The sequence below is a fragment of the Dipodomys spectabilis genome, unplaced genomic scaffold (genome assembly GCF_019054845.1).
Source record: "Dipodomys spectabilis isolate Male_0828 unplaced genomic scaffold, ASM1905484v1 ptg000728l, whole genome shotgun sequence".
NCBI lineage: Eukaryota > Metazoa > Chordata > Mammalia > Rodentia > Heteromyidae > Dipodomys > Dipodomys spectabilis.
The window spans coordinates 1,021,843-1,048,293 of NW_024871405.1; the positions used below are offsets into that span (position 1 = coordinate 1,021,843).

General features: G+C 64.7%; 2 protein-coding genes across 3 annotated transcripts in view; one reads left to right on the forward strand and one right to left on the reverse strand.

Moving 5' to 3' along the window:
• Positions 1-5,805: 5,805 nt before the first annotated feature.
• Lsp1 (lymphocyte specific protein 1) overlaps positions 5,806-26,451 on the reverse strand; it is a 37,905-nt gene continuing 17,259 nt past the window's right edge. Inside the window, exons 2-11 of one of the 2 annotated variants that reach the window (XM_042672572.1) lie at positions 16,832-16,975; positions 13,773-13,919; positions 12,112-12,238; positions 11,784-11,876; positions 11,583-11,626; positions 11,362-11,443; positions 10,833-10,967; positions 10,462-10,539; positions 10,247-10,358; positions 5,806-6,356 (exon numbers count right to left, since the gene is read on the reverse strand). In XM_042672572.1, the coding sequence (XP_042528506.1) occupies positions 10,269-10,358; positions 10,462-10,539; positions 10,833-10,967; positions 11,362-11,443; positions 11,583-11,626; positions 11,784-11,876; positions 12,112-12,238; positions 13,773-13,919; positions 16,832-16,975 (940 nt within the window). In that variant the 3' untranslated portion in view covers positions 5,806-6,356; positions 10,247-10,268. The remainder of the gene's footprint in view (positions 6,357-10,246; positions 10,359-10,461; positions 10,540-10,832; positions 10,968-11,361; positions 11,444-11,582; positions 11,627-11,783; positions 11,877-12,111; positions 12,239-13,772; positions 13,920-16,831; positions 16,976-26,451) is intronic. The other variant, XM_042672573.1, reaches the window with a different exon arrangement.
• On the forward strand, positions 6,377-10,226 carry LOC122102050 (proline-rich protein 33-like). Its single transcript, XM_042672571.1, has one exon. It carries the CDS (start codon positions 7,442-7,444, stop codon positions 8,747-8,749), a length of 1,308 nt encoding a protein of 435 aa, XP_042528505.1. The 5' UTR covers positions 6,377-7,441; the 3' UTR covers positions 8,750-10,226.

Here is a 26,451-nt window from a genome sequence, read left to right on the forward strand (position 1 = left end):
TTCCCCAGCGGGCTCGGAGATCCTGCTGGGGCCTGGGCAGGCGCTGGGTGAATTGAGAAGAAGACGCCACCACGTGCCCACGTCCCCCGGGTGCTTGGGAAGCCATTGAGGTCTACTGGAGAACCCTGTGCCCAAGGCTGGCCGCAGGTGTCCCGCTGTGGTCCACCAGCTAAAAGGGAACTGTAATCCACGCGAAGGTGGGTGCCTTCCGAAGCCCTGTGATGGCTGATGGTGTTCATTTTCCCAGAACAACTTTAATCTCCATACAAGACTACCCAGCTCATACCTGAGACCCCCTTCCAGCCTGGGTGCACCCCTGCCTGGTGCCTGTAGACCCCCTTCTAGCCTGGGTGCACCCCTGCCTGGTGCCTGTAGACCCCCTTCTAGCCTGGGTGCACCCCTGCCTGGTGCCTGTAGACCCCCTTCTAGCCTGGGTGCACCCCTGTGTGGTGTCACGAGGCTGTGGGGTCCGCTGGCCCTCCGTGGGCAGCCCCTCCCAGATTGGCAGTGGAGCCTACGAGTTCATCATCAGCCGACCGGCCAGGGTTGCCCAGCATCCTGCTGGCCCTGCCTGGGCCCCGTCCACCCCTTCTTCATCCAGAGTGATGCCTCCAGGGGAGGGTCCAAGCCACGGACACCTGCCTTCCCACAGGGCTGCTCTCCTTGGGGAGGGAGGGCCGTGCGCGGGGAGTCGGGCCCTCTGCCCAGAGCACCTCTGGCTGGGCAGGCCTCACACCTGTCAGCCACCACGGGGGGGGGGGCTGTGGCCTGTGCCCAGGGTGGGGGTGGGTATTTATAAGGAGCCAGTGGCAGCTGAGGTGTCCAGAAATAGACATTAAAATGAGCAAGACGCCTCTGCCCAGAAACCCAAGATGGCAAGGGGGAGGGGGTCGGCGCGGGGGTCACTCTACCCTCCTACCCCCGTCCCTGGCTCCTGGATGAAGCCAGCAAGATCTCCTTCTGAGGTGAGGCAAGGCCCCCCCATCCACATGGGGAAACTGAGGCCCCTGCCCAGTGCAGAGCCGGCAGGAGGCTGGGCGGGGCTGCCCTGCCCTCCCCTGTCTGGGGGCTCTATCCTGTACCCTCCCCGTCAGCTGGGGAGGGTACAGGCGGGTGCCAGGGGCTAGGAGGACATTCCACCCTCGGAGAAGGAAAGCAGTTGTCTGGGCGGGGGGGGGGGGGGGTGCCCTCCGAGGCTGTGTATGGAAATAGCCTGTGAGGTCAAGCTCCTTGGGGGCTTAGCCAGGAGTGCAGGGAGGCGCAGGAGGCTCTGCCACGGACTCGACCCATGCCTGCCCGGAGCCTGCTGCTCCCCACCTGCTGCCCCGAGCCTGCTGCCCTCCGCCTGGCTCTGTCTCCGCCCAGGATTCCCTAGAGCTTCGGCAAGCGTGGGGGGCCCTGGGAGATGAGAGACCTGTCTGGGGGCCTCAGGGGGACCCCGAGTGAGAGGGCGGGGCTTCAGGGGGCTCCAGCGAGGCGGGACAGGGCTGGGCCCTCCTCCCCGGCTTCCGTCCTCCCTCACCTGCCCCGTCCACCACCCGACCTGGACACCAGGGAGTGCCCAGGCCACCTGGGGCCCAGGCACCTCTCCCCACAAAGCATCTCCTACCATAGCCATCACCCCTACAAAAAGGTCGAGGGAGCTCAGACGCAGAGCCCGGGCTGCTGTGCCCTGCTCCCGGTCACCGGGCACCCGCCGCGCCGCTGAGGCCCCACGGCCACGGTGAGCAGGCAGCCCTCCACGCTCTGCACAGGGCCCGCTGCATGGACTCGGTCTCATTCCTCGCCTCTCTCCAACTCATTCCCACGGCTCCCAGGACCCCCGCCACGTGCCCAGGGCCCATGCCCTGTGCTGGGTCAGGAGCCGGCCTCCTGCTTCACCCGGAGGCGCAGGAAGCATCAGAACTCCGTGCCAGAATCCCCGACCTGGGCCCCAGGCAGCCTCCCGGCTCCTGCCACCATGTTCTCAGTCGAAGACCTAGGTAGCATGCCGCCTCGACCCTCAGCCCCAGGGCCCGGAGTGCCCCTCAGATGCTGGCAGCCCAGCCCTGAGGTGGCCAGGGGTCCTGGGCAGGCTGCTTGTGCCCCATACCCACCTGTAGTAGAGTCTGAGAAGGTCTGAGCTCCTGTGGTCAGGACCGGCTGCAGGCGATGCTCACCCCACACAGCCTTGTGTTATAAGGACATTCGATCTTCCCCTGCAGCCCATTGGCCAGTGGCTGGGCAGGGGGGAGGGTGTGTCCGTGCAGGCCCCTGACCAAGTATAGGAATGGCCGGAGGAAGAGGCCGAAGGAGGCGAGTTGGAGGAGACGTGCCTGGAGAAGGAGGCAAGGTCCCTGCCTGGTGTCAGCTGCTATTTTTACCATCAGCAGTGGGGGCATTCTTGATGGGCCAAGGATGGCAGCAGGAGGAGATTCAGTGGCTGCAGGATGGGGCGCTCGCCGCCCTTGGCCAGGCTGGGGTGGTGGTCCACAAAGCTAGAGCCTCAGGTCCACAGTGCCCAGATCCGAGTGGTCTTTGGGAAGCAGAGCTGGTGCCCAGGACAGCTCCTCTCTCCTTCACCCGCACCTTACCCCAGGACAACCCCCCTTTCTCCATCAGAGGAGCCCAAGATGCCCAGAGAATGGAGGCTTTTGAGTTCTTGGTCCCAAGACATCCCAAGCCTGTTGGAGGCCAGTCCTGATTTTCCATGTGGACCTCCCCGGCACACCCAGGCCCCAAGGGCAGAAGAAACCATGGCCCATGCCCTGCAGTGGCGCAGGCTCAGAGCACTGCGATGAGGGGGCTTCCAAGGCTGGGGCCATGCCACGGCCATTGGTCTGTGAAGGGGTTCAGGCCCCCTGAGGGCTCCCCTTTCTCCAGAAGGTGCTCAGCCCTGAGCAGGTTGGACTGTGTGCCATGGAGCCTGGCCTCAGAGCCCGGTCTGTCTTTCCCCAGGACTCCAGGGGGCACTCTCCAACCAGCAGATCCTTCTAGGTTTCTGGTAGTCCCCGTGTGTGCTACTGAGCCCACACACCCAGATAGCCCTGCCGTCAGGGAAACTGAGGCACCGGTGGAGAGTGAGCAGCCTGATGCTTGATTCCACTTCCCCAGTTCCTATAGTCTGGGCATGACTAGTGGAGCCACCCAGTTCAAGGAAGAAATTTGTGTCAGGTGCAAGCCAGTTCCCAGGACAGGGCGCACCCTGGGGACACACACAGGGGTCCTGCTCTTGAGAGTTCTAGCCCTGGTGCTGTGTGCCACAGCTGGCTCTCGGGCTATCTGGAAGGCTGTGATTGGCACTCACCAAACCCTACCTGTTGGAGATGGGGCTACCAGGCCCCTGGTTAGAGGGCAAAGTCTGCCGACGGTCAGGGAAGGGCCCCACCCCTGCCCGTGTCCTCCTGAGTCCCCAGCTCTGGGAGAGCCCTGGGAGTCGGAACTCCTGGGCCACCCTGGGCCTCCGGGTCCGAGCCAGCCCCTCCTACTCCCCCTGCCCGTGACTTCAGATGGCGAGCGCTGGGCAGGCCCCACCCGGCCGGGACGCCTCCCTGAGGCTGGCCAGCAATCTGGCTGTAGAGGTTGCTGTGGTGCCACGTCTGTGAACACCCCTGGCTGGCACCCACCCACCTCTGCCCTCTGCCCTCGGGCTCCGCGGCGCTGCCCTCTGCCCTCGGGCTCCGCGGCGCTGCCCTCTGCCCTCGGGCTCCGCGGCGCTGCCCTCTGCCCTCGGGCTCCGCGGCGCTGCCCTCTGCCCTCGGGCTCCGCGGCGCTGGTCCTGGAGGCCAGCACACCTTGCTTTCTCTATCACAGGTCTTGGGCAGGCGGGCGGGATGGGGCTCTGCAGTGGCCCTGCCTGGCCAGCAGGGGAGGGTGGCTGCCCACGTTGGAGCCTTAGCCTTTGGCAGATGCCCTCCAGTGAGGTCAGAGGGACGAGAGGGACCTCCTCCTCAGGGCTCCAGGCCCAAGGTGCAGCAGGACAGCGTAGAGTGGGCACCATTGCACAGGCTGCTGCCAGCCACCAAGAACCTCAGCAGGTAACCCACCCCAGGTCCCACCTGGCCCGGCTGAGGCTGGGTGTGGGGTGCGGAGCTGGGGTGGAGGCCTTCCTTCGGGAGTGAGTGTGCGTGTGTGTGTGTGTGCACACGCTTGTGTGTGCGCGTGTGTGCACGTACAAGGCGGGGAGGGGTTGTGTAGAGACCCTGGTAGAGGTCAAGGATAGAGGTGGCCCAGGCCAGATGGATGGGAGACTGGTTTCCACCAGAGAAGAGGCCAGGGACCCAGTGCACCGTGTGTGGGGAGGGTCCACCTCTGAGGCAGTGGGTGCTGAGCTGTGGGAGAATCGGGGGGCACGACCCGTGTGGGTACCCGGCAGGATGACCGGGTTGTCCCCTCGCCCAGCACCCACAGCTGGCCGTGGAGGAGCCTGCGGACCCTGAGCCTCACCCCATGCCCTAGGCTGACCTCTCCAGAGAGAGGAGCAGCTGACGTGGCACTTGAGACCGCGCCACGGTCACAGCGGCCTCAGCCACCCTGGGCCTCCTGGTTTTACAGATCGCAGGTTGGCTCTGTGGGTTCCCATGGCATCTCCTGGGTGCGGGGCCACAGGGGGGGTGGCCTGGGGGAGGAGCAGCGGCAGCTGAGGCCCTTCAGACAGTCGGGCAGGGCGACTGCTCCCCGGTGTCCCAGGCAGATACTGCCTGGACAGGGGCCCCCTAGAGCCTGCCTCCCCTCCAGGTGTGGGCAGCGTGGCCAGCACCACTGTGGCGTGAGGTTGTCTGTGGAGCTGCAGGCGAATGGCAGACCCTGGGAGCTCATGCCTCGGGACAGGCCAGGGGGCCCTTGCCACCTCCAGTGAGGTACACTGGCTCCGGCCCTGCCCCTGTCCACTCCCTGCCTTGCCACGCCCCCTGGGGGGCTTCAGCCTGCTCCCCGCCCTCACGTGGCATCCTGCCCAGGAGGAGGCAGCATGGCCCGGACACTCAGTGGGGCGGCCGGGGGTCAGGAGCATGGGGCCAGCTGACCCTCCAGCCTCGGCACCCGGGTTCTGTGGAGCCTTAGCCTTCTTGAGCTGACCATGTTGGCAAGGCGGGTAGATCAGGATGTAGACAGTGGAAACGGCTAAGTGGATAAGGTCAAGCCTGGACAGCGCCAAAGGGCTTCAGATGGCCGAGCGCGGGGCTGGGGCGAGATATGAGTGCTAGTCTAGCAAGAGAAGAGGCACTGGGGGAGACTGTGCTCACCTGAGTCCCGGTCAGGCCCCCCTTTCCCCCCCGCATCCACGCGCCAGCTCGGACATCCAGCCCTTCACTCCTCTCCTCCTCCCTCCTCTCTACCATCTTCACTCGCCCATCTATCTGCTTCTCCAGCTGTTCACCCACCCACCATCCACTCATCTATCCATCGTCCGTCCATCCATACTTCCATCCATTTATCCATCTGTCTATCCATCCACTCATTCTCCCATTCATTTATCCACTTGTCCATCTGTCCATCCATTGGTCCCTCTGTCCACTCACCCATCTGCTCAGCCAGCCAGCCATTTACTGATCTGTCCATCCAGATATCCATCCACAAGCCTTCCCTGAGCACCTGGGTGCCACAATGGCTGCCACCCTTACTAGCCACAGTGGAGCACAGACCGGAGCACATTGTGAAGCTTGTATTGGACAGAAGAAAAGGAACCACAAACATGCTGGACAAGAAATGTGGTCCCCACACGCTATGGCTATGGGTACCCCAATGTAGGCTCCCACACACTTGGAGCTTGGGGTCCAGCCACAGGGCACCATAACTGTGTCGCAAGAGAGAACACAGGCGAGCTGGTGAGGAACATTCCAGGAGCTTTATTACACAAAATGTGGTGGGGGATGGGGGGCATCTGAAAGTGGGGTCGGGGAGAGACAGAGTTCTGAGCATCCGTCGCGAGTACAAGCGCCCCTCAGATCAGTGTGGAGGAGGGCAGACCTCTGGACTTTCTTGGGGCTCCTGGGTTGTCTAGGAAGCAGTTCTTGTGGCCAATCCTAGGTTTTCATCCTTCTCCCTGACGTAAGAGGCAGAGTGGGGAGCTTCTGCAGCCGCAGGTTGTCTTTTCCCGGCTTGGGCGGCAGGGGCGGTGGGGGGCCCAGGGGTCTTCCGGGGCCTGGGCCGCCTTCCCCCAGGGGCCCTGTGGCACCCAAGGTGAGCATCCCGGCGCTGGAGGAGAGGGGCAGACAGGGCAGTCAGGGGCAAGAGAATGAGGGGGGGTAGAGGCAGGAAGGTTCAGCAGCCAGAGGAGGTGGCAGAGAGCGGAGCTGTCGCAGGAGCCCGGCAGGCCATGCTGATGGCGGCACGAGACTGGAGTCTCTCCTGGGTGTGGAGGGAGCTGCCGCTGGCACCTGCACAGGCATAGCCACAGGCAAGGGGAAGATTAGTGGGGGGGGGTCTTCTATCCTGCCTTAACCTTCTGCTCCCCCCCACCCCGCCGTCACCCTGCTCACATCCCTTCCTACAGCCCAGAGACCATCTCTGTTACAGCCTCCTGCTGAGGCCCCCTCCCAGGGTGTAGCCTTGGCCTTGCTCATGGCCAGCTCACAGGGGAGGGAATACTGCCCACCACCCTGCCTGTCCCCAGGGCTGGGCCCAGGCCCCAGGAACCACCAGCCATGGGGACGCAGCCCCAGCAGATGCCTCCTGGCCCCTTCCTTGGGAGAGCCAGCCCGATCACACAGCACTAGGCCTCCTCCATTCCCAAACCAGGCGGCCCCTGGCTCCGCCCAGATGCTATTTGTCAATGTCCTTGCAAACATGGGGCGCCCAGAAGCCAAGGAGGAGGCCTGGGCAGGGCCAGTGAGGCCCGGTGCCCAGAAACCAAGGGAGATTGCTTCTCCAGGACCACCTGGGCCTGGAGGTCTGGGGCATATCCGATTTAGCACAGCTCAGCGGAAACTGCTCCCATCTCAGGGCCGGTCTACCTCTGCCCATGTGCCTCAGCTTTCCTGATCCTCTTGGCCGGCACTCTCACCACTGGCTGGCCAATGACGGACGCGCCTGTGGTTGGGTTGCCGGCGGCACAGCACCCCTCACGAGTCTGGAGGCAGCCCCTTCTTCCTGCCCACAGCGGCCGCGGCCGCCGGCAGCCAGCCAGGCACAAGCATCTCACTTGGCGCTCGCCAGTGGGTCTCCTGCCCCCATCCCGTGCGGTGCTGCGGCCTGCCCGGGCCTGTGCACACGGGCAGCCCAGCTTCGAGCCGGGCCAGCAGGGAGGACAAAGACCCTGAAGACACCTGCCCAAGTGGCCTCAGACTCACTCAGGACAGATTCACTCAGGACAATGGTTAGAAGGCACATGGAAGGTTCTAGGGCCAGGGATCCCCCTGTCCCACCCCCAGACTTAGATGACCACAGGCCCCTCGCCCATGCAGGGAGGGAGAAGCAGCGACCAGCCTGACTGCCCTGTCTGCTCCTCTCCTCCAGCACCGGGATGCTCACCTTGGGTGCCACAGGGGCCCTGGGGGAAGGCGGCCCAGGCCCCGGAAGACCCCTGGGCCCCCCACCGCCCCTGCCGCCCAAGCCGGGAAAAGACAACCTGCGGCTGCAGAAGCTCCTGAGGAAAGCTGCCCGGAAGAAGATAGCGGGGGCCGCGCCTGCCCCCCCAGGGGCCTTCCGGGCCTCCTTGTCCCCCGTGAGTGAGGCCAGCCACGAGGTGGAGACGGCCACCGCACAGGCCCCGGAGGCTCCATGTCCCGTGGGGGCCCCTGGCGCGGTGGCCCCGCAGCCCCGCCCCCCGCACACGCCCATCATCCAGCAGGTCTCCTCACCCCCCCAGAGGTCCTCCTTCGCCGTCAGCCGGACCCAGCAGAGGGCTCTGTCTGCTCACCTCAAGGCCCCGCCGAGGCCCGGAGCCCCCAGTCCTGCCCCAGAGGCAAGCGCCACCCACATCACCCAGGTGCACATCCAGCTGGCCGCATCCCCGCACGCGGGGACCCCTGAGTCCCCCAGAAGGGCTCTGCACGGGGGGTCCCGTGGCCAGGATGGCCACACAGCCCCACGTGCTCTGGGCACCCAGCCTCTCATCCCAGTCGCTCACATCCGCCCGCTGCCAGCCGGGGCACAGGGGGGCAGCCCCGGGCCAGGGGGGCCCCCGGCGGCTAGGCTGCCGCCCAGCTTCCAGGCCTCAGTGCCCAGAGAGGCCGGTGCCAGGGTGATTGTGCCCATCGCCCCCACCTACCGTTCCCCAGGACCTCCACCTCTCAGCCCAGCCGCCGGGAGCCCCAAAACTGAGAGTCTGGAGGAGCTGACCTCACAGGCGGAGCAAGTGTCCAGTCCTCCGGCCTCGCTCCTGGCCCCGCCCTCCGGCCCCCACCCATGCCCGGTCCCCAAAGTGGCACCCAAGCCCCGGCTCAGCGGCTGGACACGTCTCAAGAGGCAGTTGATGGAGGAGGCCGAGCAGCCTCCATTCCCAGAGCCTGAGCAGAGCCTGGAGCCCTCCCAGCCAGAGCCCAGGGCCCCGGCCGGGCCTCGGCCGCCCGCCTCCCGGGCTTCCAGGATGTGGGACGCAGTGCTGTACCAAATGTCAGTGGCCGAATCGCGAAGCTGCACGGCGGGGCCCGGGGCCGGGGACCGGCCCATGGCCAGCCTCAGCCGCCTGCCCTTCCTGTACCGGCCTCGCTTCAACGCCCGGAAGCTGCAGGAGGCTGCGCGGCCCCCTCCCACACTCCACCACGTCCTAGAGCTGAGCCCCCAACCCAAGAACTTCAACCGGACTGCGGCCGGCTGGCGGCTGCAGTGAAGGGACCAGGGTGCTCCCCTGGGGCCACGGGTTGTGGGTGGGAAGAAGAGGGGTGTGGCCATCACCAGAGGGCGGTGGGCATCATGGGAGCAGGTGGGCATCATGGGAGCAGGTGGACATCATGGGAGCATGTGGGCATCATGGGAGCAGGTGGGCATGGGATCGGGGCAGCAGGTGCTGGGTACAGCCTGCCGGTTGGGGGCAGGTCAGGTAGTGGGACCCAAAAGGACCAGTCAGAAAGGCGGACGGGGCAGGGGATGGAGGGGCTGCATGAGGGCCAGTGAGGAAGGGCAGGGACAGTCCTTGTTGAGGAGCACGGGAGCTTGGGGAGGGCAGAAGGACGTGAGTGTGTCAGATGGGGGGAGAGGCGATACACCCACCCAACCAGCCAGGTCAGCCAGGCTTCGAGTGGCCAGCCTGGCCCTCTCCCTTCGCTGTCAAAGGCTAAGGGATGGATTCATCCTGCTAAAGTAAGCTGGGGGGTGGCTGGGTCTGAGGAGTGATGGGAGCCAGACCCGTGGGTCAGGGTGCAGGGAGAAGGGGACTCGGGAGCTAGCTAGCATAGGGAGCGCCCAGGGCGGGGTAGGAGACCGGGCAGAGGAGAGGGCTGGCGCGGCCTGGTCGGCTGCCTCCTCTCCCCCCTTCCTGGGCTACGGCAACAGGACTCTCGGAGGGGACAGAGAAATGGGGGAGGGGAGGTCGGGGCCAGCTACCAGAAGAGCAAGCCAAGGTGGGTTGAGGGGCAGCCGGCAGCTGGGCAAGGCCTTGAAGGGGCCCTGCCGTCCACTCGGTTCTTAGGAGAGGGCCTCAGAGGGGCCAGCAGCGGAACACAACAGGGTCACCGCGGGGAGGAAACAGGGGCAGGCCCACTGCCCCGCCCGAGACAGGATAGCTGTCGAGAGGGAGCCTGGAGGGCAGGCCACTAATAAATACACATCTAACCATGGAGGGGGTAACAATGCTCAATAGGAAGTGTACTCATTACCTTGCTCATGTAACTGTAACCCTCTGTATAGTATCTTTACAATAAAAAATTAAAAAAAATACACATCTAACCATACGGCATCATCCTCTCTGTCTTCACCAGCAGTAGAACTTTCCGGTAGCCTCAGTGAGGACGGAGGGTCAGGCCTAGGCTCTGGCCTGTGACAGACCCTCGGCCTGCACTCCGCAGGGAGGCCTCCACCGCTTCCAGGGTCAGCCCGCAGTGGCCTCTCCTCCCCAGCAGGCCCCGCTAGGCATGCTGGGAGTCCCCCAGGGCGTGGCGGATGAGTGGCCTGGCCCTGGGAGAAGGGGCAGGACTCTGGGCTGGTTGGAGACCAGGGGCTCCGGTGTGCCCCGGCCCAGGAAGGCCCCTCTGGTGTGGGCCGTGGCCTTCAGCCCCCAGGGCCCCGCCTCGCACAGGCCCCAGGACACATTCGCAGAAGGCAACTGTGAACGATGGAGCGATGTGAACGTGGGGACGATGTGCCGTGCTCTGCTCCTCACCCGACTCACCCAGACAGGTGGCCTCCGCAGCCTAGGGCGCCGGACCCTCGTCCACAGACACTTTCTCGTACTTTCCATGTCCGGTGGCCACAAACTTGTACCTCTTCCCAGACGGAGTGCTCTGTTGGGGAAGAGGTGGAGTCGGGCTGGTGAGGGCAATCCCCCCGATGTGGGTAGCCCCTCTTTGCCTGCCCCCAGCCTGTGCCCGGAATGTGGAGCTCTACCTTGACTGTGGAGGAGGTCTTACAGCCTCCTCTCTGCTCCCAGAGGCTTTTCTTGCTCATATCTCCAGCCACGATATCCTTCAGGAAGGAGAGGGTAGAGAGTCTGGCCGTGGCGCTGGAGGCTCTAGGTCCTAGGCCTCTCTCCTCTGCCTGGCTTTGCCTAGACCCCCTCTTGCCTTCGAGTGAGGCCCAGAAGAAGCAGGGCAGGACAGAAGGTCCCCTGCCCTTGTCCCCTGACAGCGCTGCCCCCAGCAGGGCCTCCCCGGGCCCTCTGTCCGCCCTTGCTTCACGCACTCTTCCAAGGGACCTCCTTGGCCACTGACCTCTCCGGCTCGGCCTTCCCAGACCAGCCCTGCCAGGGGAGCCCCTACCTTACAGGGGGGAGTCTTCGCAGCAGACTGAGTCTGCACCTCTCCAGTCTCCCACAGGTTCTTGGTATTGGCCACGGCCATACTGGGCAGCTCTATGGAGGTCTGGCGGGACACCTTCGGGGTCCAACCAGCAGACTGCGGAGAACACAGAGCCCCAAGAGAAATTGAACATGGGTGTGTCCACCAGTGTCCCTCTTTATCCTGGGTGTCCCCTAGAGGGCCTTAATACACGATGTGGGCCTGGTCATTGGGAATAGGGAAGCAAGGACACTGGGCATGCTCCGGTGTCCGGGGATGGGTGCAGGGACGCAGGCTAAGGAGGGGAGTTGAGGTCAGATTGGAGGAGGGGCCTGGGGGGGTAGAGGGGCGCCGGTTGGATGGGCAGGTGGGGTGGGTGGGGTGGGGGCTAGTGAAGGGGGGGGTGTTGGTTGGGTGGAAGGACACAGGCTGGTGTGGATGAGCTGACACCGCCTGGATAGACCCGTGCTGCGGGACGGGGTTGGCGGGTGAGCAAGGCAGGCGCACGCACCTCAGTGGCCTGGGTGTACTGCTGCAGACGCTCATCAATGGTGGAGATGGGCAGGGCCGGCTGAGTCTTCCTCACGCTGTTGCTGGAGGGAAGAAGAAAGCAGAGCCCCACTCAGGTCTCCCCACTGGGGCCTCCCAGCGCCCCCAGTCCCCCTCCACGCCCTCCACAGTCCCAGATCTCCACCCTGGGGCGCTGGAATGCTGGAGAGCACACAGACCCACCTCTTCTCTATGGAGCGGTTCAGGGACTCTGTCCGGTCAGCCAGCTGTGGAGGGTGGGCAGAAGTGTGGGTCTTGGGCCGCAGAACGAGATCCATGCTCCGGATCCCCGAGGTCCGAGCTGACCATCCAACCACCCTTGTCCCGATCACTAGGGGACCATGTTTGGGGAGGCAGGGCGGGGAGGCACACGGCCTCACTTACTTTGATGGAGGGGCTCAGGGGAGGTGAGCTGGGCTCCGCGGTCCCCACTGAGAGTGGAGGGCTGGGGGTCCTGTGTTGTCCACCTGTCTGGTGCTAGAGAAAGAAAGCCAGACGGTTAGGGTGAGGAACCATCTATGTTCTGGGAAGAACTCGCCCACAGTCACCAGCCTCACAGCCCTGAAGAAATGTGTTGGGGGGGGGGCCTTTGTGGCTGGGCATTGGGCACCGGCTCTTCCAGGCCAAGTCCAAGAGGCCCAGAGCGGTGCAGGAAGAAAATGGCCCCAGATTGGGAGGGGGAGGGGTGTCCACATCCCTGGGGAGCCCTCACCTCGTCCTCGGCCACCCCCGGGGACCCCCCAGCAGCCTCTTCCGGGCTCAGGTGCAGGTCCTCCAGGGGGACGTCGGGTCGGCATGGCCCACCGCTGGCCTCGCTGTCACAGCGACGCTGGCTGGGCCTACGGCAGGAAGGGGAGCCCTCCACGTTCTCATCTGTGAACTGGGGTGGGCTTCTGAATCCCTGCTTCTTTGAGGAGGGAGACCCAGCCTCCTCAGAGGCAGCCCCCTCCCCCGCCGCTGCAGGCCTAGGCCCGCGGAGAGCAGGGACCGCCGCCCGGGCCCTGCACACCGAGTCGCCCGGGCACCGAGCCTGGACCTCCCTTGTAGCCCCTCTCTGGACAAGGCCGGATTCCAGAGGCCGTCCCTGGCCTCGCTGCCCGGGCTGCCGGCTCCTGCCCTGCTCTGTGGGTGGGCAAGGGGGTCAGGCTGTGGAGGGAGGGCAGGGTCCACATCAGGACTGAGGGCCGTGGAGGGAGAGGGCCGGGGAAGGGGAAGGGAGGCTGACAGCTGGCCACCGGGTGTGGCTCTGTATGTGAGTGGGAATGAGCCCGGAGGACAAGACGGTAAATTCTTTCATTTTCCATGATTTCAGACCCCGGGGTGTGCATGCCAGCCAAGACCCAGACCCACCGCCCAAGGTGGGCCAGGGCCTGCGCCAGCAGCCGCCACACAGAGGGGTCATTCAGGCACCCGGGGCCTGGCGGCCCTGCAGGTGTGGGGTGGGGGTGCAAGCCACAGGCCGGGCTCCGCCAGGGAAGAGCAAAAGTGCCCTGATGTGGGGCCCGAGAGAGAGCTGCGTGGAAGGCAAGGCAGCAAGAAGTCCACCTGGGTGTGTACAGGTCCCCCAGGACACGTTGGAGAAACTGAGCCAGTGCTGGGGAGGAGAGCGGAGGCCCTGAGGCAGGAAGGGGAGAGCGGGCGGGCCTGCTGGCCCGGGGCCTCCGAGGGGCCAGCAGGGGGCTGAATCCGGGAAAGTGGACAGCTCAGCCTTGGGCTCCGGCCCGCTCGAGGCCGTGGGGCCCTAGCCCCAATCTTGGAACTGGTGAACACACACACTGCCCGGGCCTGAAGGAGCCCGCCCTCTCACTCCCCAGGCATGGACCCTGAGCTGGGAGGAGGCGGGGGGACGGCCCCCATGCCCAGGCCCCAGCGGGTCTGGGGTCTTCGCCCCCACCCCGGTCAGACAGGCCCAGGCGTCCCCGTGTGCGGGCCGCGTGAGGAACTGCAGGCGTACACCTGGTCCACCTCCTGGGGATGGTCAGCGGCCCCGGGGAGGGCCAGGGGCGGAAGGGACACGTACCTTCCTGGCACAACCTGCTTTAGCTACGTGCTGCAGCTGTGTGCTGATGTGTTGGGACCCCAGCCCTCCACAGCTGGCCTGGACGGGGCCCCAGGGCCCGGGGAGCCAGGAATGAAGTTTCCTCACCGCCTCCCCCTCCAGCACACCCAGGACACCTCACCGTCTAGCTCTCTTCCTTCCCATCCCTTCCTGCCGCCCTCTCTTCCCCCTCCTAAAGCCTTTGGGCTTTTTCTCGGGGGTGGGGGGTGGCTAGGAAAGGGAAACAGGGGTCTTGATCACAGCGTGAGTGAGGAGCTCAGGACGGGGAAGAGCTCTGCCAGGAGGCCCAGCCTCCAGGCCTCCACCCCACTTGCCTGTCCTCTGCCAGCCCCCCCTCGGGGCTCTCGTTCTGGGGGGCCTCGCCCGCCCAGCGTGGCTGCCACAGTTCCGGCTTCTGGGACCAGTCCCCAAAACCCTCGTCCTCATCCACTTCAGGGCCCGCTGAGGGCTTCCGGCCAAGGCTGGAAGAACAAAAAGTGGGGTGTCAGGCCGCAGCCCTGCCCTCCACACTGTGGGGGACTCGAGCCGCCCCAGAGGGGCTCTCCACAGCTAGGCTGGGTGCCTTCCACCCATCTAAGACTTGCCGAGCCTCCTCCCTCACCCCCCCCCCCGCCCCCACCCAGGGCAGGGCTGTGCGTCTGCACTTAGTGTGAGAACACCCTGTTAGGTGCGGCTCCTCCAGACCAGGGCCGCCAAGGCTGCACCTCCCCCACCCGGCTGGAGCCGCATCCACAGCGCTCGGGCTCCCCCTTCAGTCCAGAGCCGTGTCTACAGCAGGCTGGGGCCCCCCAAAACACAGGGCTGCGCTCCCGGCTTCCACAGGGCCCCCCAAAACACAGGGCTGCGCTCCCGGCTTCCACAGGGGCCCCCAAAACACAGGTCTGTGTGTCCTGCTTCCACAGGGCCCCCCAAAACAGGGCTGTATGTCCTGCTTCCACAGGGCCCCCAAAACACAGGGCTGCGCTCCCCAAAACACAGGGGCCCCCAAAACATAGGGCTGCAATCCCTGCTTCCACAGGGCCCCCCAAAACACAGGGCTGTGTGTCCTGCTTCCACAGGGCCCCCCAAAACATAGGCCTGCACTCCCTGCTTCCACAGGGCCCCCCAAAAAACAGGGCTGCACTCTCTGCTTCCACAGGGTCCCCCAAAACACAGGTCTGTGTGCCCTGCTTCCACAGGGGCTCCCCAAAACACAGGACTGTGCTCCCTGCTTCCACAGGGCCCCCAAAACACAGGTCTGTGTGCCCTGCTTCCACAGGGGCTCCTCAAAACACAGGTCTGTGTGCCCTGCTTCCACAGGGGCTCCTCAAAACACAGGGCTGCACTCCCTGCTTACAGAGGGGCCCCCAAAACACAGGGCTGCGATCCCTGCTTCCACAGGGTCCCCAAAACACAGGGCTGCACTCCCTGCTTCCACAGGGCCCCCAAAACACAGGTCTGTGTGTCCTGCTTCCACAGGGTCCCCCAAAACACAGGTCTGTGTGTCCTGCTTCCACCAGGGCTCCCCAAAACACAGGGTTGCGCTCCCTGCTTCCACAGGGTCCCCCAAAACACAGGTCTGCATGCCCTGCTTCCACAGGGCCCCCCAAAACACAGGTCTGCATGCCTTGCTTCCACAGGGCCCCCAAAACACAGGGCTGTGCTCCCTGCTTCCACAGAGCTCCCCAAAACACAGGTCTGCACTGCCTGCTTCCACAGGGCCCCCAAAACACAGGTCTGTGTGTCCTGCTTCCACAGGACCCCCCAAAACACAGGGCTGAGCTCCTTTAGTTTGGGGCTCCCTAGAGACAGAACTTCATCCCCGTTCAGGCTCTCACCAGCCTGGACTCTCACCAGCCTGGACTCTCACCAGCCCGGACTCACACCAGCCTGGACTCTCACCAACCCCGGGCTCTCACCAGCCTGGACTCTCACCAGCCTGGACTCTCACCAGCCCGGGCTCACACCAGCCTGGACTCTCACCAGCCTGGACTCACACCAGCCTGGACTCTCACCAGCCTGGACTCACACCAGCCTGGACTCTCACCAGCCTGGACTCTCACCAGCCTGGACTCTCACCAGTCTGGCTCTCACCAGCCTGGACTCTCACCAGCCTGGACTCTCACCAGCCTGGACTCTCACCAGCCTGGCTCTCACCAGCCTGGACTCTCACCAGCCTGGCTCTCACCAGCCTGGACTCTCACCAGCCTGGACTCTCACCAGCCTGGACTCTCACCAACCTGGCTCACACCAGCCGGGACTCTCACCAGCCCGGGCTCTCACCAGCCTGGCTCTCACCAGCCTGGACTCTCACCAGCCTGGACTCACACCAGCCTGGACTCTCACCAGCCTGGACTCTCACCAGCCCGGGCTCTCACCAGCCTGGCTCTCACCAGCCTGGACTCTCGCCAGCCTGGACTCTCACCAGCCTGGACTCTCACCAGCCTGGACTCTCACCAGCCTGGCTCTCACCAGCCTGGACTCTCACCAGCCTGGACTCTCACCAGCCTGGACTCTCACCAGCCTGGACTCTCACCAGCCCAGGCTCTCACCAGCCAGGACTCTCACCAGCCTGGCTCACACCAGCCTAGACTCTCACCAGCCTGGACTCTCACCAGCCTGGACTGTCACCAGCCCAGGCTCTCACCAGCCAGGACTCTCACCAGCCTGGCTCTCACCAGCCTGGGCTCCAAAGGAAAGCCTGTGCCTCTCGTTTACTTTGGGGCTCCCCAAGAACAGAGCTGAGCCTTTCTCTTTAGTTGGGGGCTGTGCCCTCCAGCCGGGGCTTCTGGGGGTGCTGTGACCCGTGTGGAGCAGCGGGGTGGGTGACCATGGCAGGGCCGGGCCGTGAGGGCTGGGGTAACTGAGGGCCAGTGGAGGGGCCGTGACCCCTCAGCACCCCACCCCGCCTGAAGCTGCTGACTCGGAGAAAATGGAACAAAGCAGGGGCCAGGAGGAAGGGGAGCATTATTGGAAAAACAGCCCAGCCCAGCCACGGAGGCCTCCTGGGCCCGCGGAGGAAACGAGCCGGCCCCTGGCCGCCAACTTGGATACGGGCTGCATGAGTCACGGAGCCGGGAGCTGGGGCGGGGGGCTCCGGGGCCCTGAGGGGCTCGGAGGCTAGGGCCGGGCAGCTGGGGTCAGCATCAGTCCAAGCAAGGCCGGGGGCCAGGCAGGGTGTCCAGAGCCTGAGTCAGAGCCCCGGAGGCCAGCGGGGAGGGCGGTCTGGCCGACTCAGGCATCCTCGGACGAGGTCACCCAGGGCTGCTGACCCCCGGCCCCTGGAGCTCTGCCTGCTTCTAGCCTGTCCCCCAACTCTTGTACCTAGATCCCCAAGCCTAGGGCTGACTCCAGCATCTACCCAGAAACTGGGGTTTGGGGCAAGGCAGCCTACAGGGCCTCCTGCTCGGGCTGCTCCGGAGAATGGCTGCTTTCGTCCCGGTCCCGGTCCCGGTCCCGCGGCTCTCTGCCCGGCTCCTGCTGGTGCTGCTCCCACGCGGCCTCCTCTCCGTCCTCCACACTCCACTGGGTAGTGAGCCTGGGAGAGACACCGATGACAGTCATGCCACGGCTCGCACGGGTGGTGGTGGACCAGCCCTGCCACTGGGCCACTCCTCTGGCCTCAGTTTACTACTCTCACACTTGTTCACGCTCTATGCCAGCACTGGGGCTTGAACTCAAGACCTACCTGCTAGCCGCCCCTTGGTGTTTTTCCTTAAGGCTGGCACTCTACCACTTGAGCCACGCCTCCACTTCTAGCTTTTCTGTGACTTTCCTGCCCCAGCTGGCTTTGAACCGTGTTGCTCAGACCTCAGCCTCCTGCCTAGCTGAGATGCTAGGCGTGAGCCAGGGCCAGGCTTTGGTTTACTTTAGAAGGAGGGAGGACTCCCAGGGCTGTGTGTACATCCGTGCACCATGCGCCCTCTGGTGAGTGGCCCGGATGGGGTGGGGGGGCTCTGATGGGCCCTAAGAAACCGCCCCCTCCCTGGACCAGCTGGGGCAAAGGTGCTCCGATCCACACGGGAGCCACGGCCGAGGCACTCCGGGGTGACCAGCCTCCAGCTACCTGACCACAGCACACCTTCTGGCCCAGAGGGGTGTACTGGGAGAGGGTCGGGAGACTTGGGCCTGACCCAGGCAAGCTGGACCCCCCGGCTCCGGCCCCTCCTCCTGGCCCTTCCCATTCTCGCCTTGACCAGCCATTGCTGGGGAGCCGGGCAGCCTGCATGTCGGGTCCCCTCGGCAGGCTCCATCTGTGCCTTTCAAAGGGCGGGGGGGGGGGGGAAACTGAGGCCAGGGAGTGCTGTCCTCTCAGAGTGCTGGGACACGTAGGCTCCTTTGGGGCCCCCTCGCACGGAGCTAGAGAGGAAGGCAGAGATGGCGGGCTGGGGGTGTCAGAGGCACACCCCAGTCCCCTAGGGAGGGGGCCCACTGCCCAGCTCCAGGGTAGGCGGCCGGGAACGGGTAGGCCTGGGTCTCTCTCCTTGCCGGGGTCTCGGTCCTTCCTGATGAGTGTCCGCTGAATGACCCCACCGCCCGCTCCCCTCTGGGCCTCCATCCCCCGGCCAGGCAGCACTGCCAGCACATGATCTAATCTCTCCAGGTCTCCCTAAGCCTGTCAGACGAAAGCCAGGCCCCTCCACAGGCTCCAGCACACGGCGCCCCCCCAGCCACGTGGGACTCTAGCCACGCAGCCTGCCCGCCGCTCCCCCCCACCGCAACCCCCACCCCAGAAAGCCCCTTAACTCCCCACACCTGGCTCCTATCACTGCCGATGAAGGCCGGCCTCCTGGCTCCAAGGCCTGGCTGGCTGGGGCCGCCAAGCCCCATCCTACCTGGGGAGACGGAGCTCCTCACTCTCAGGTCCCCCAAACCCACGCACACCAGAGTCCCCCTTCCCCCCCACAGGCAGAGCACGGTGGAAGAAGACACCCCTGCCTGCCTGCTCCTGGGGCCGCCCCTCTCCCAAAGAGACCACTCAAGGGGCAGCCTGGTCACCACTTCTGTCTCTGTCTGTGTGTCTGGTTGTGGGCGTGGGTGCCATTGTGCTCACACAAGTGTGTCAGCCAGAGCCTGGAACGCAAGTCTGAGCCTCAGTTCCTCCTTGGGATTCCAGGTCCTTTCCCGTGGGGTCCCTCACTGCCTCTGGCGGGGGCTCTGTACCCCAGAGCCCCTCACCAAGCCCCCCGCTGTGAGCAGCACTGCCGGGCCACAGCAGCACCATCCGCACAAAGCCCAGGGAACATCCCATCCACGCACATGCACACACACGTGTGAGCCCTCACACACATGTGCCTACGCAGTGCTCACACATCTGCACACTGCACACATGCCACACACATCCATAGAGACTCACACTTATCCACACACATGTACACACACATCCATAGATACACTTATCCACACACATGCCACACATGTCCACACACATCCATAGATGCTCACACTTATCCACACACATGCCACACATGTACACACACATCCATAGAGACTCACACTTATCCACACACATGCCACACATGTACACACACATCCATAGATGCTCATACTTATCCACACACATGCCACACATGTACACACACATCCATAGAGACTCACACTTATCCACACACATGCCACACATGTCCACACACATCCATAGATGCTCACACTTATCCACACACATGCCACACATGTACACACACATCCATAGAGACTCACACTTATCCACACACATGCCACACATGTACACACACATCCATAGAGACTCACACTTATCCACACACATGCCACACATGTACACACACATCCATAGAGACTCACACTTATCCACACACATGCCACACATGTACACGCACATCCATAGATGCTCACACTTATCCACACACATGCCACACATGTCCACGCACATCCATAGAGACTCACACATCCACACACATGCCACACATGTACACACACATCCATAGAGACTCACACTTATCCACACACATGCCACACATGTCCACACACATCCATAGAGACTCACACGTATCCACACACATGCCACACATGTACACACACATCCATAGAGACTCACACTTATCCACACACATGCCACACATGTCCACACACATCCATAGAGACTCACACTTATCCACACACATGCCACACATGTACACACACATCCATAGAGACTCACACTTATCCACACACATGCCACACATGTACACACACATCCATAGAGACTCACACTTATCCACACACATGTCCACACACATCCATAGATACTCACACTTATCCACACACATGTCCACACACATCCATAGAGACTCACACTTATCCACACACATTCCACACATGTTCGCATACATCCATAGAGACTCACACTTATCCACACACATGCCACACATGTCCACACACATCCATAGATACTCACACTTATCCACACACATGCCACACATGTCCACATACATCCATAGATGCCCACACTTATCCACACACATGCTCACACATGCACATGGGAGTCCTTTCACACACATGTCCACACACATGCCCACACATGTGTTCACATCTGTGTCCAGACACATGCTCACAAGGTCCCCACACACCCATATGTACCCACACTTGTCCACATGCATGCTAACACACACCAGCACATGCACACACAGGCATTCCAGGCACATACATGCTCACACACACCAGCACATGCACATACATGCATCCCAGGCACACACATGCTCACACACACCAGCACATGCACACACAGGCATCCCAGGCACACGCATGCTCACACACACCAGCACATGCACACACAGGCATCCCCAGCCACACGCATGCACATGGGGGCCCTTACACACACACTCCCCCCCACAGACACAGGCCCACACACGTGTACGTGGGACATGCTTGGGCACGTGCAGAGAAGACGGGAACAGGGGATCACGGGACGGACAGTTCTGTCCCCCTCCCCGGCTCCCCGGGGGTGCTCCTGCCTCTTTATTTACTGTTTTCCTCTGTGTCACCCCGACAACGTGGTAGGGGCTTGGCGGGAGGCCACGCTGGGTTTTCTGGGAGCCTCATCTCTGAGGAGCTGCTTCTCAAGTCACCCCCTTTTGGACCCCTGGAAAATAACTCAGAGACAGTGGGGGTACAGGGCAGGGGTCTCTGGGACCCCCTCTCTGCCACCCCCATGATGGGGAAAAGCCCTGCCTGCCCCAGTTCCTGACCCCGCAGCTGAGGCCTGGAGGCCCCCCGGCCCCTTCCCTGTCTCCTCCCTTCCCGCCCGCCCGCCCGCCCGCCCGCGGCCCGCGGATGTGAGTAATGCGGCCCCCTCCCCATGACCTCACCCCACCAGCTCCACAGCTGGGCTCCGTTCTGGGAACTGAAAGGGGGTGGCTCTCCTGGGGTGGGGTGGGAGCCTCTGGCCTGGAAGCGCGCCCCCCGGCCAGCAGCCCAGACCCCTTGGCAGGCTCTGAACCTGTCAGGCCTCCCGCCCGCCCGCCCGCAGCGGCTGCGCGGGGCAGGCCAGCTGCACAGGATTTGCTGTGCTGAACAGTGCAATCAGCCATTTCCTGCGTCTGTTCTGGCTCCGAGGCCCCGGGCTCAGCCCGAGGGGCCAGGATGGGGGCCTGCTCCTCCGGGGCCTGATTCTACCCAGGTGCACCAGTGTGCTTGGACCCCAGTCAGGACCCCTATGCCGAGCAAGAACCCCCAAACCAGGCTGTCCACAGGCCGCCGGCCACACGCCGCCTGGGGTCTGCTCTTCTTCCTGTGCGCCTCCCCCACCCGGCCCTACTGCCCGGACCCCATGAGAACCTCAGCACTGCCGGTCCTGTGCCGCTCTCTGCAGCTGCCCACGGCTCCCCCCGTGGACAGACGGTTCCTCAGGCCTGCTGGCCTCAATCCCACCACAACACTGCCCCCTGCAGGCCGCTCCATGGCCACCCCTTCCTGTCAGCCCTGTCAGGCAGCTAGCTGGCTCCCCAGACCCTGCAGGGCCGTGGGGAGGGGGGCTCAGGCCCAGGGGCACGCAGACCACGGGAGCGAGGCAGCGCTAGATCCCCAGCCCTGGTGGTGTGTACACCACAGAGCTGGGAGCCTGCAGACCCCCGAGAAGACAGATCCCCGGTCGCCTGACACACGCCTCCTCTGGGGACCGGGAGAAGGGAAGGGTTGCATGGGGCGCTCTGGTGCTGTCTTCCTGGAGGCTTCTCCTTGGCCAGTGCCCACGTCTGCAACTCGGGGCAACACTCACGCCCCCCTCCCCCAGTGATCTAGTGCCAGTACCCAGGCCAGGGAGGGGCACAGGTGGGGCACGGAGCAGCCGTCACTCATCCCGGGAAAGGTGGTTATGCCAGCTGAGCCGGAGCGCAGACAGCCGGGGGCCAGCAGGTGGGAGCTGGGTGGGGCGGGCAGGGGAACGTGGGCCCTGCCTGAGCCCGGTGCCCTCGACGCACGCAGGCCTGGCTCTGCACCGGGCCCCTGTCCACAGCCTCCCCGGCGGTGTCTGTCCTCGGGGCGCTCCTGCTGTCACAAGCCCGTGCGTGAGGGTGCCTTCCCACTGCCCAGGACTGTCCACAGAGAACTCCAGTGTGGGCAGAGGTGCCGGGGATGTGCGCCTGACGGAAGAGCAGAGCCTGGGCTAATAGAGGGGGCAGAGCCACAGGAGAGCCCGGTGCTCCTCTCGGAGTGGAGAGGCTCCGCCATGCTAGGGAGGCCAGCGGGGAGGGGGCCAGACCAGGAGAAGGGTAGAGGGCCAAGAGGGGATGGAGGACCCGAAGAGAGATGGAGGACTAGGAGGAGGGGTGGAGGACCAGGAGGGGATGGAGGACCAGGAGGAGGAGGAAGGGCGGAGGCTGAGGAGGAGGGATGGAGGCTGAGGAAGAGGGGTGGAGGCTGAGGAGGAGGAGGGATGGAGAATGAGGAGGAGGGATGGAGGATGAGGAGGGGGATGGAGGAGGAGGAGGAGGAAGGATGGAGGATGAGGAGGAGGGATGGAGGATGAGGAGGAGGGGTGGAGGCTGAGGAGGAGGAGGGATGGAGAATGAGGAGGAGGAGGGGTGGAGGACCAGGAGGGGATGGAGGACCAGGAGGGGATGGAGGACCAGGAGGGGATGGAGGACCAGGAGGAGGAGGAAGGGCGGAGGCTGAGGAGGAGGGATGGAGGAGGAGGAGGAAGGATGGAGGATGAGGAGGAGGGGTGGAGGATGAGGAGGGGGATGGAGGATGAGGAGGAGGAGGGATGGAGGCTGAGGAGGAGGGATGGAGGATGAGGAGGAGGAGGGATGGAGGCTGAGGAGGAGGGATGGAGGATGAGGAGGGGGATGGAGGATGAGGAGGGGGATGGAGGCTGAGGAGGAGGGATGGAGGATGAGGAGGAGGAGGGATGGAGGCTGAGGAGGAGGGATGGAGGATGAGGAAGAGGGATGGAGGATGAGGAGGGGGATGGAGGATGAGGAGGAGGAAGGATGGAGGGTGAGGAGGAGGGATGGAAGAGGAGGAGGAGGAGGGATGGAGGAGGAGGAGGAGGGATGGAGGATGAGGAGGGGGATGGAGGAGGAGGAGGAGGAAGGATGGAGGATGAGGAGGAGGGATGGAGGATGAGGAGGAGGGGTGGAGGCTGAGGAGGAGGATGGATGGAGGATGAGGAGGAGGGGTGGAGGCTGAGGAGGAGGGATGGAGGATCAGGAGGGGGATGGAGGAGGAGGAGGAGGAGTGGTGGAGGAGTGGGAGGAGGGATGGAGGATGAGGAACCCCCAGCCCCGGGCTGGAGCGGCCCTGCGCATCTCCCTGGAGCCCAGTGGGCCCGCCCCAGGGCACTGCCAAGCCCAGCGCCGGCCTCGCCGAGCACTCCTGGTGGTGGAGAGCCAGGGACCTGGTCCAACAGCGCAGTCCCCGGCCGGCCTCCCGGCTCACTGGGCCTAGACAGCCAGGTGGCCCCTCTGAGCCTCGGTGTGTCCCTACCCCTAAGCACCAAGCAGGCCAACACACGGAAAGTCAGTCTGTCCCACACGGCGCACGGGCCAGCTCTGTGCTGGCTAGGTCATCCTAAAAGGGCAGCTGTGAAGGCCGGGCCCAGGAGGCTTGCAAGGTCTGTGGGTTCTAAGCTTGGAGGTGGATGCCCAGAGCCGTGGAGCCCAGGCCTGTGGCTGCCCTGGAGGAGCAGATGCCGCTGCTCGACCTGGGATGGCCTGGGATGAGGTCGTGGGGCAGGGGTCACGCATGGAACTGGGCCAGCATGGCCCCTGGAGGTGAGAGTCTGGAGGAGCCCTGCTCCAGGGCTGATGAGTCCCCTCCACGTCCTTCTGCTAGTGGTGAGACCCCAGACTCGGCCTCACCTCCCTGACCCCCATCCCTCAGCCTCACCCCTGGCCTCTATCCTAGGGCACACCTCGGCAGCAAGCTGAGGGCTTCCCCGGGCCAGGCTACCCCGAGTGTCCAGAGCCTCACAGTGCCCAGCATCAGGGAGGGCCTGGCATCCCCGGACCCTGCACCCTGCCCTTGGGAACCTCTGGGACCCCCAGCCTGCGGACCTGCCTTCACAGGGGACCCCATGTGGGACATAGGAGAGGGACCCGGGGCCAGCTGAGGGCTTAGCCCTGGTCACATCCAGAGATACTACCAGGAAGAGGCTGTGGACTCCACTCTCTCCCTCACACCAGGAGGAGGCGCTGTGCAGCCGAGGCAGAAGCTGTACCTCTCTGGGCCCTTCAAATGGGAATCGCTCTTGGGACGGGAGTAGGGAGGAAGCAGCACAGCGTGCCAGGGACCCCCCCTGTCCCCGCGGCCATCCTGGGCACCCCTTCTTCCAGGACTGGTGCAGGCACAGGTCATCTCTCCTCATGCCTCCTCCCTGCCCCCACGGTGGTCTCTTGTTGGGTGACCTTGGCTGTTCCCCCTGGACCCCCAAAGCCGAGTCTTCCGTGCCCCTCGGTCTGCAGTCCTCCTTGCTGGCCAGTGGTCTGGGGCTGAGTCACAAGGGGCCGAGCAGGAGGCCGAGAGCCCCCTGGCGAGCCTCAGACCCCCCCCCCCGCCCTCCCCCACTGGTGGCGTCCGGGCTCTGGCCTCCGGTCCAGGCGTCACCTCCACTGGCAGGGCCTCACCCCAGACTCGGTGCTGAGTGACGAGCCAGGAAGCGCCCCTGGACAGTGTTCCTGGGGTGTCCGTGGCTCCCCACTTCGTAGGCTGGGCCTGGGGAGTCTCACCGCCAGCAAGGGGTGTCAGAGAGATCCCCACGGACATCTCCAGCCTTCTTTGCTCCCTCCTCCCCCAGGAACCCCAGACCACCCCCAAACTGCTCCACAAGCCTCGTGCTGAGCCCATAATTCTTCCCTCCTCCAGCCCTGGTCCCTCCTCCCTGCAGACTCTTCCCCAACCCCTCATTCTTAGGTGGCAGGGATTCACAGGTGAGTGAGTGCAGCCAGCTCTCCCCAGACGCCCGCAACACTCCTCAGGCCTACCCGCCTGCCCAGAGCCCTGCCCTGCCCTGGGGAGCGGAGTCCGGCGCCTGGCCTCGGGGAGACAGGCAGGGGTGAGGGAGGCCGGTACAGAGAGGGCAGCTCTCCGGTCCCCCCCCCACACCTGCACACCCTAAGCTGATGCGTACAGGTCTGGGCACTCAATTTACCTCTGGGGGGGCAGTTATTGGGGAGGGGTTTAGGTCTTTGCATTCCCTGCCCCCATTCACCTGGTGCCCAAGCCACCCTGTCTCCGCCTGGAGCCATCGGCCCAGATCCCTAGCTGCACCCTCCTGCCTGGGCACGGTGCTGACTCCTGAGGACCCGGCCCCAGGGCCTCCCTCGGGGATCCCCCACCCTGCAGTCCACAGGCACCATGGGAAAGGATGTGGCCATGCACCTGGGTACCACACAGCCTCTCACGGGACCCCGGCCTGCCCGTCGCACCACCAGCCGGCAGGGGGGACCCCACAGCCACCAGAATACCTTCAGAAGGGCTCCTACATGCCCGTGTGCACCCCAGCCTCAGGGTGCCCAGGCCCTGGGGAGGGAGGGAGGGGAGGAGGAAGGGCGCTGCCCAGCCCAGCTCCTCCTTCGGCCTGTGCCCTACCTCTTCTGCTGCCCTCTGTGGTCAGCTGGAGCCAGCAGCGTCCTCAGCCCACCGTGGCTCTTCACTTCTCCGGCCCTGTCTGCTTAGGCAAGTCTGACGGGGGTCTGGGACGGAGGTCAGGGCCCGACCCCCTCCCCGGCCCCCCTGCCTGCTCCGGCCCGAGGGGCCGCCACTTGCCGTGGACCTGAGCTTGCTCTTCCTCCCTCTGCCTGATGCCGGCACACTGTGTCCCAGCCTCTCTGCTCCCTGTGTCCCTGACCGCGACACCACAGGGGCCCTGGCCAGCTACACAGCAGCCCTGGAGACCTTCCCGGCTCCGCTCCTCCACCGGCATCCTCCCGAGCAGGAGCCCTGGCGGCCCCTGGGGTCTGTGCCTCAGGGCAGGGCACAGGGCAGAGCCGCTCCTCTGTGCTGGACGCTGCTCCTGGAGAGCCCAGGGCAGAGGCTGGCCGGCCCACGAGGAGAGGCTTGGCACGTTCCCTCACACGTGATGGCGGCTGGCCGAGGCTCCCTCTGCCATCCCCACCTCTTCCCTGCCTGGCCGGCTGCGCCCAGATTCACCTCACTGGGAAGGCCTCGCTCGCGGCCTCTGCCCGCAGTCCCGCACCGGCCGGACGGTCACGCTGACACCGGCCCTGCCGGAGCCGCAGCCCAGGAAGCCAGTCCTGCTGGGTCCGGCGTCACAGGGCCTCAGCCTTCTGGCCCGAGGCCGCCACGTGGCAAGCGCCCATCCGAGCTGGGGTGCCCTGTCGGGCCCCTGGGCCTCCCCTGAGCTCTCGGGGACCCTGGGAGACTGACCGTTCCTGGGGCACGGGCTCCTCTGAGCCAGCCTGAGGTTCCTGCCCACAGGTGTCCAGGCCGCAGTCCTTGCTGAGCCTCTGCGCTCCAGGCTGCACACCAGAGACCCAGGGCCAAGATCGGAGAGATCCTCAGCCCCCTCAGACGGGCGCGCTGGGGTCCTGGCTTCCCAAGTCCCCAGCCCCCAGGCCC

Bases quoted from the DNA above. Each gene is read 5' to 3' on its own strand.
- LOC122102050 (XM_042672571.1), top strand. From the start codon at position 7,442: ATGCTCACCTTGGGTGCCACAGGGGCCCTGGGGGAAGGCGGCCCAGGC.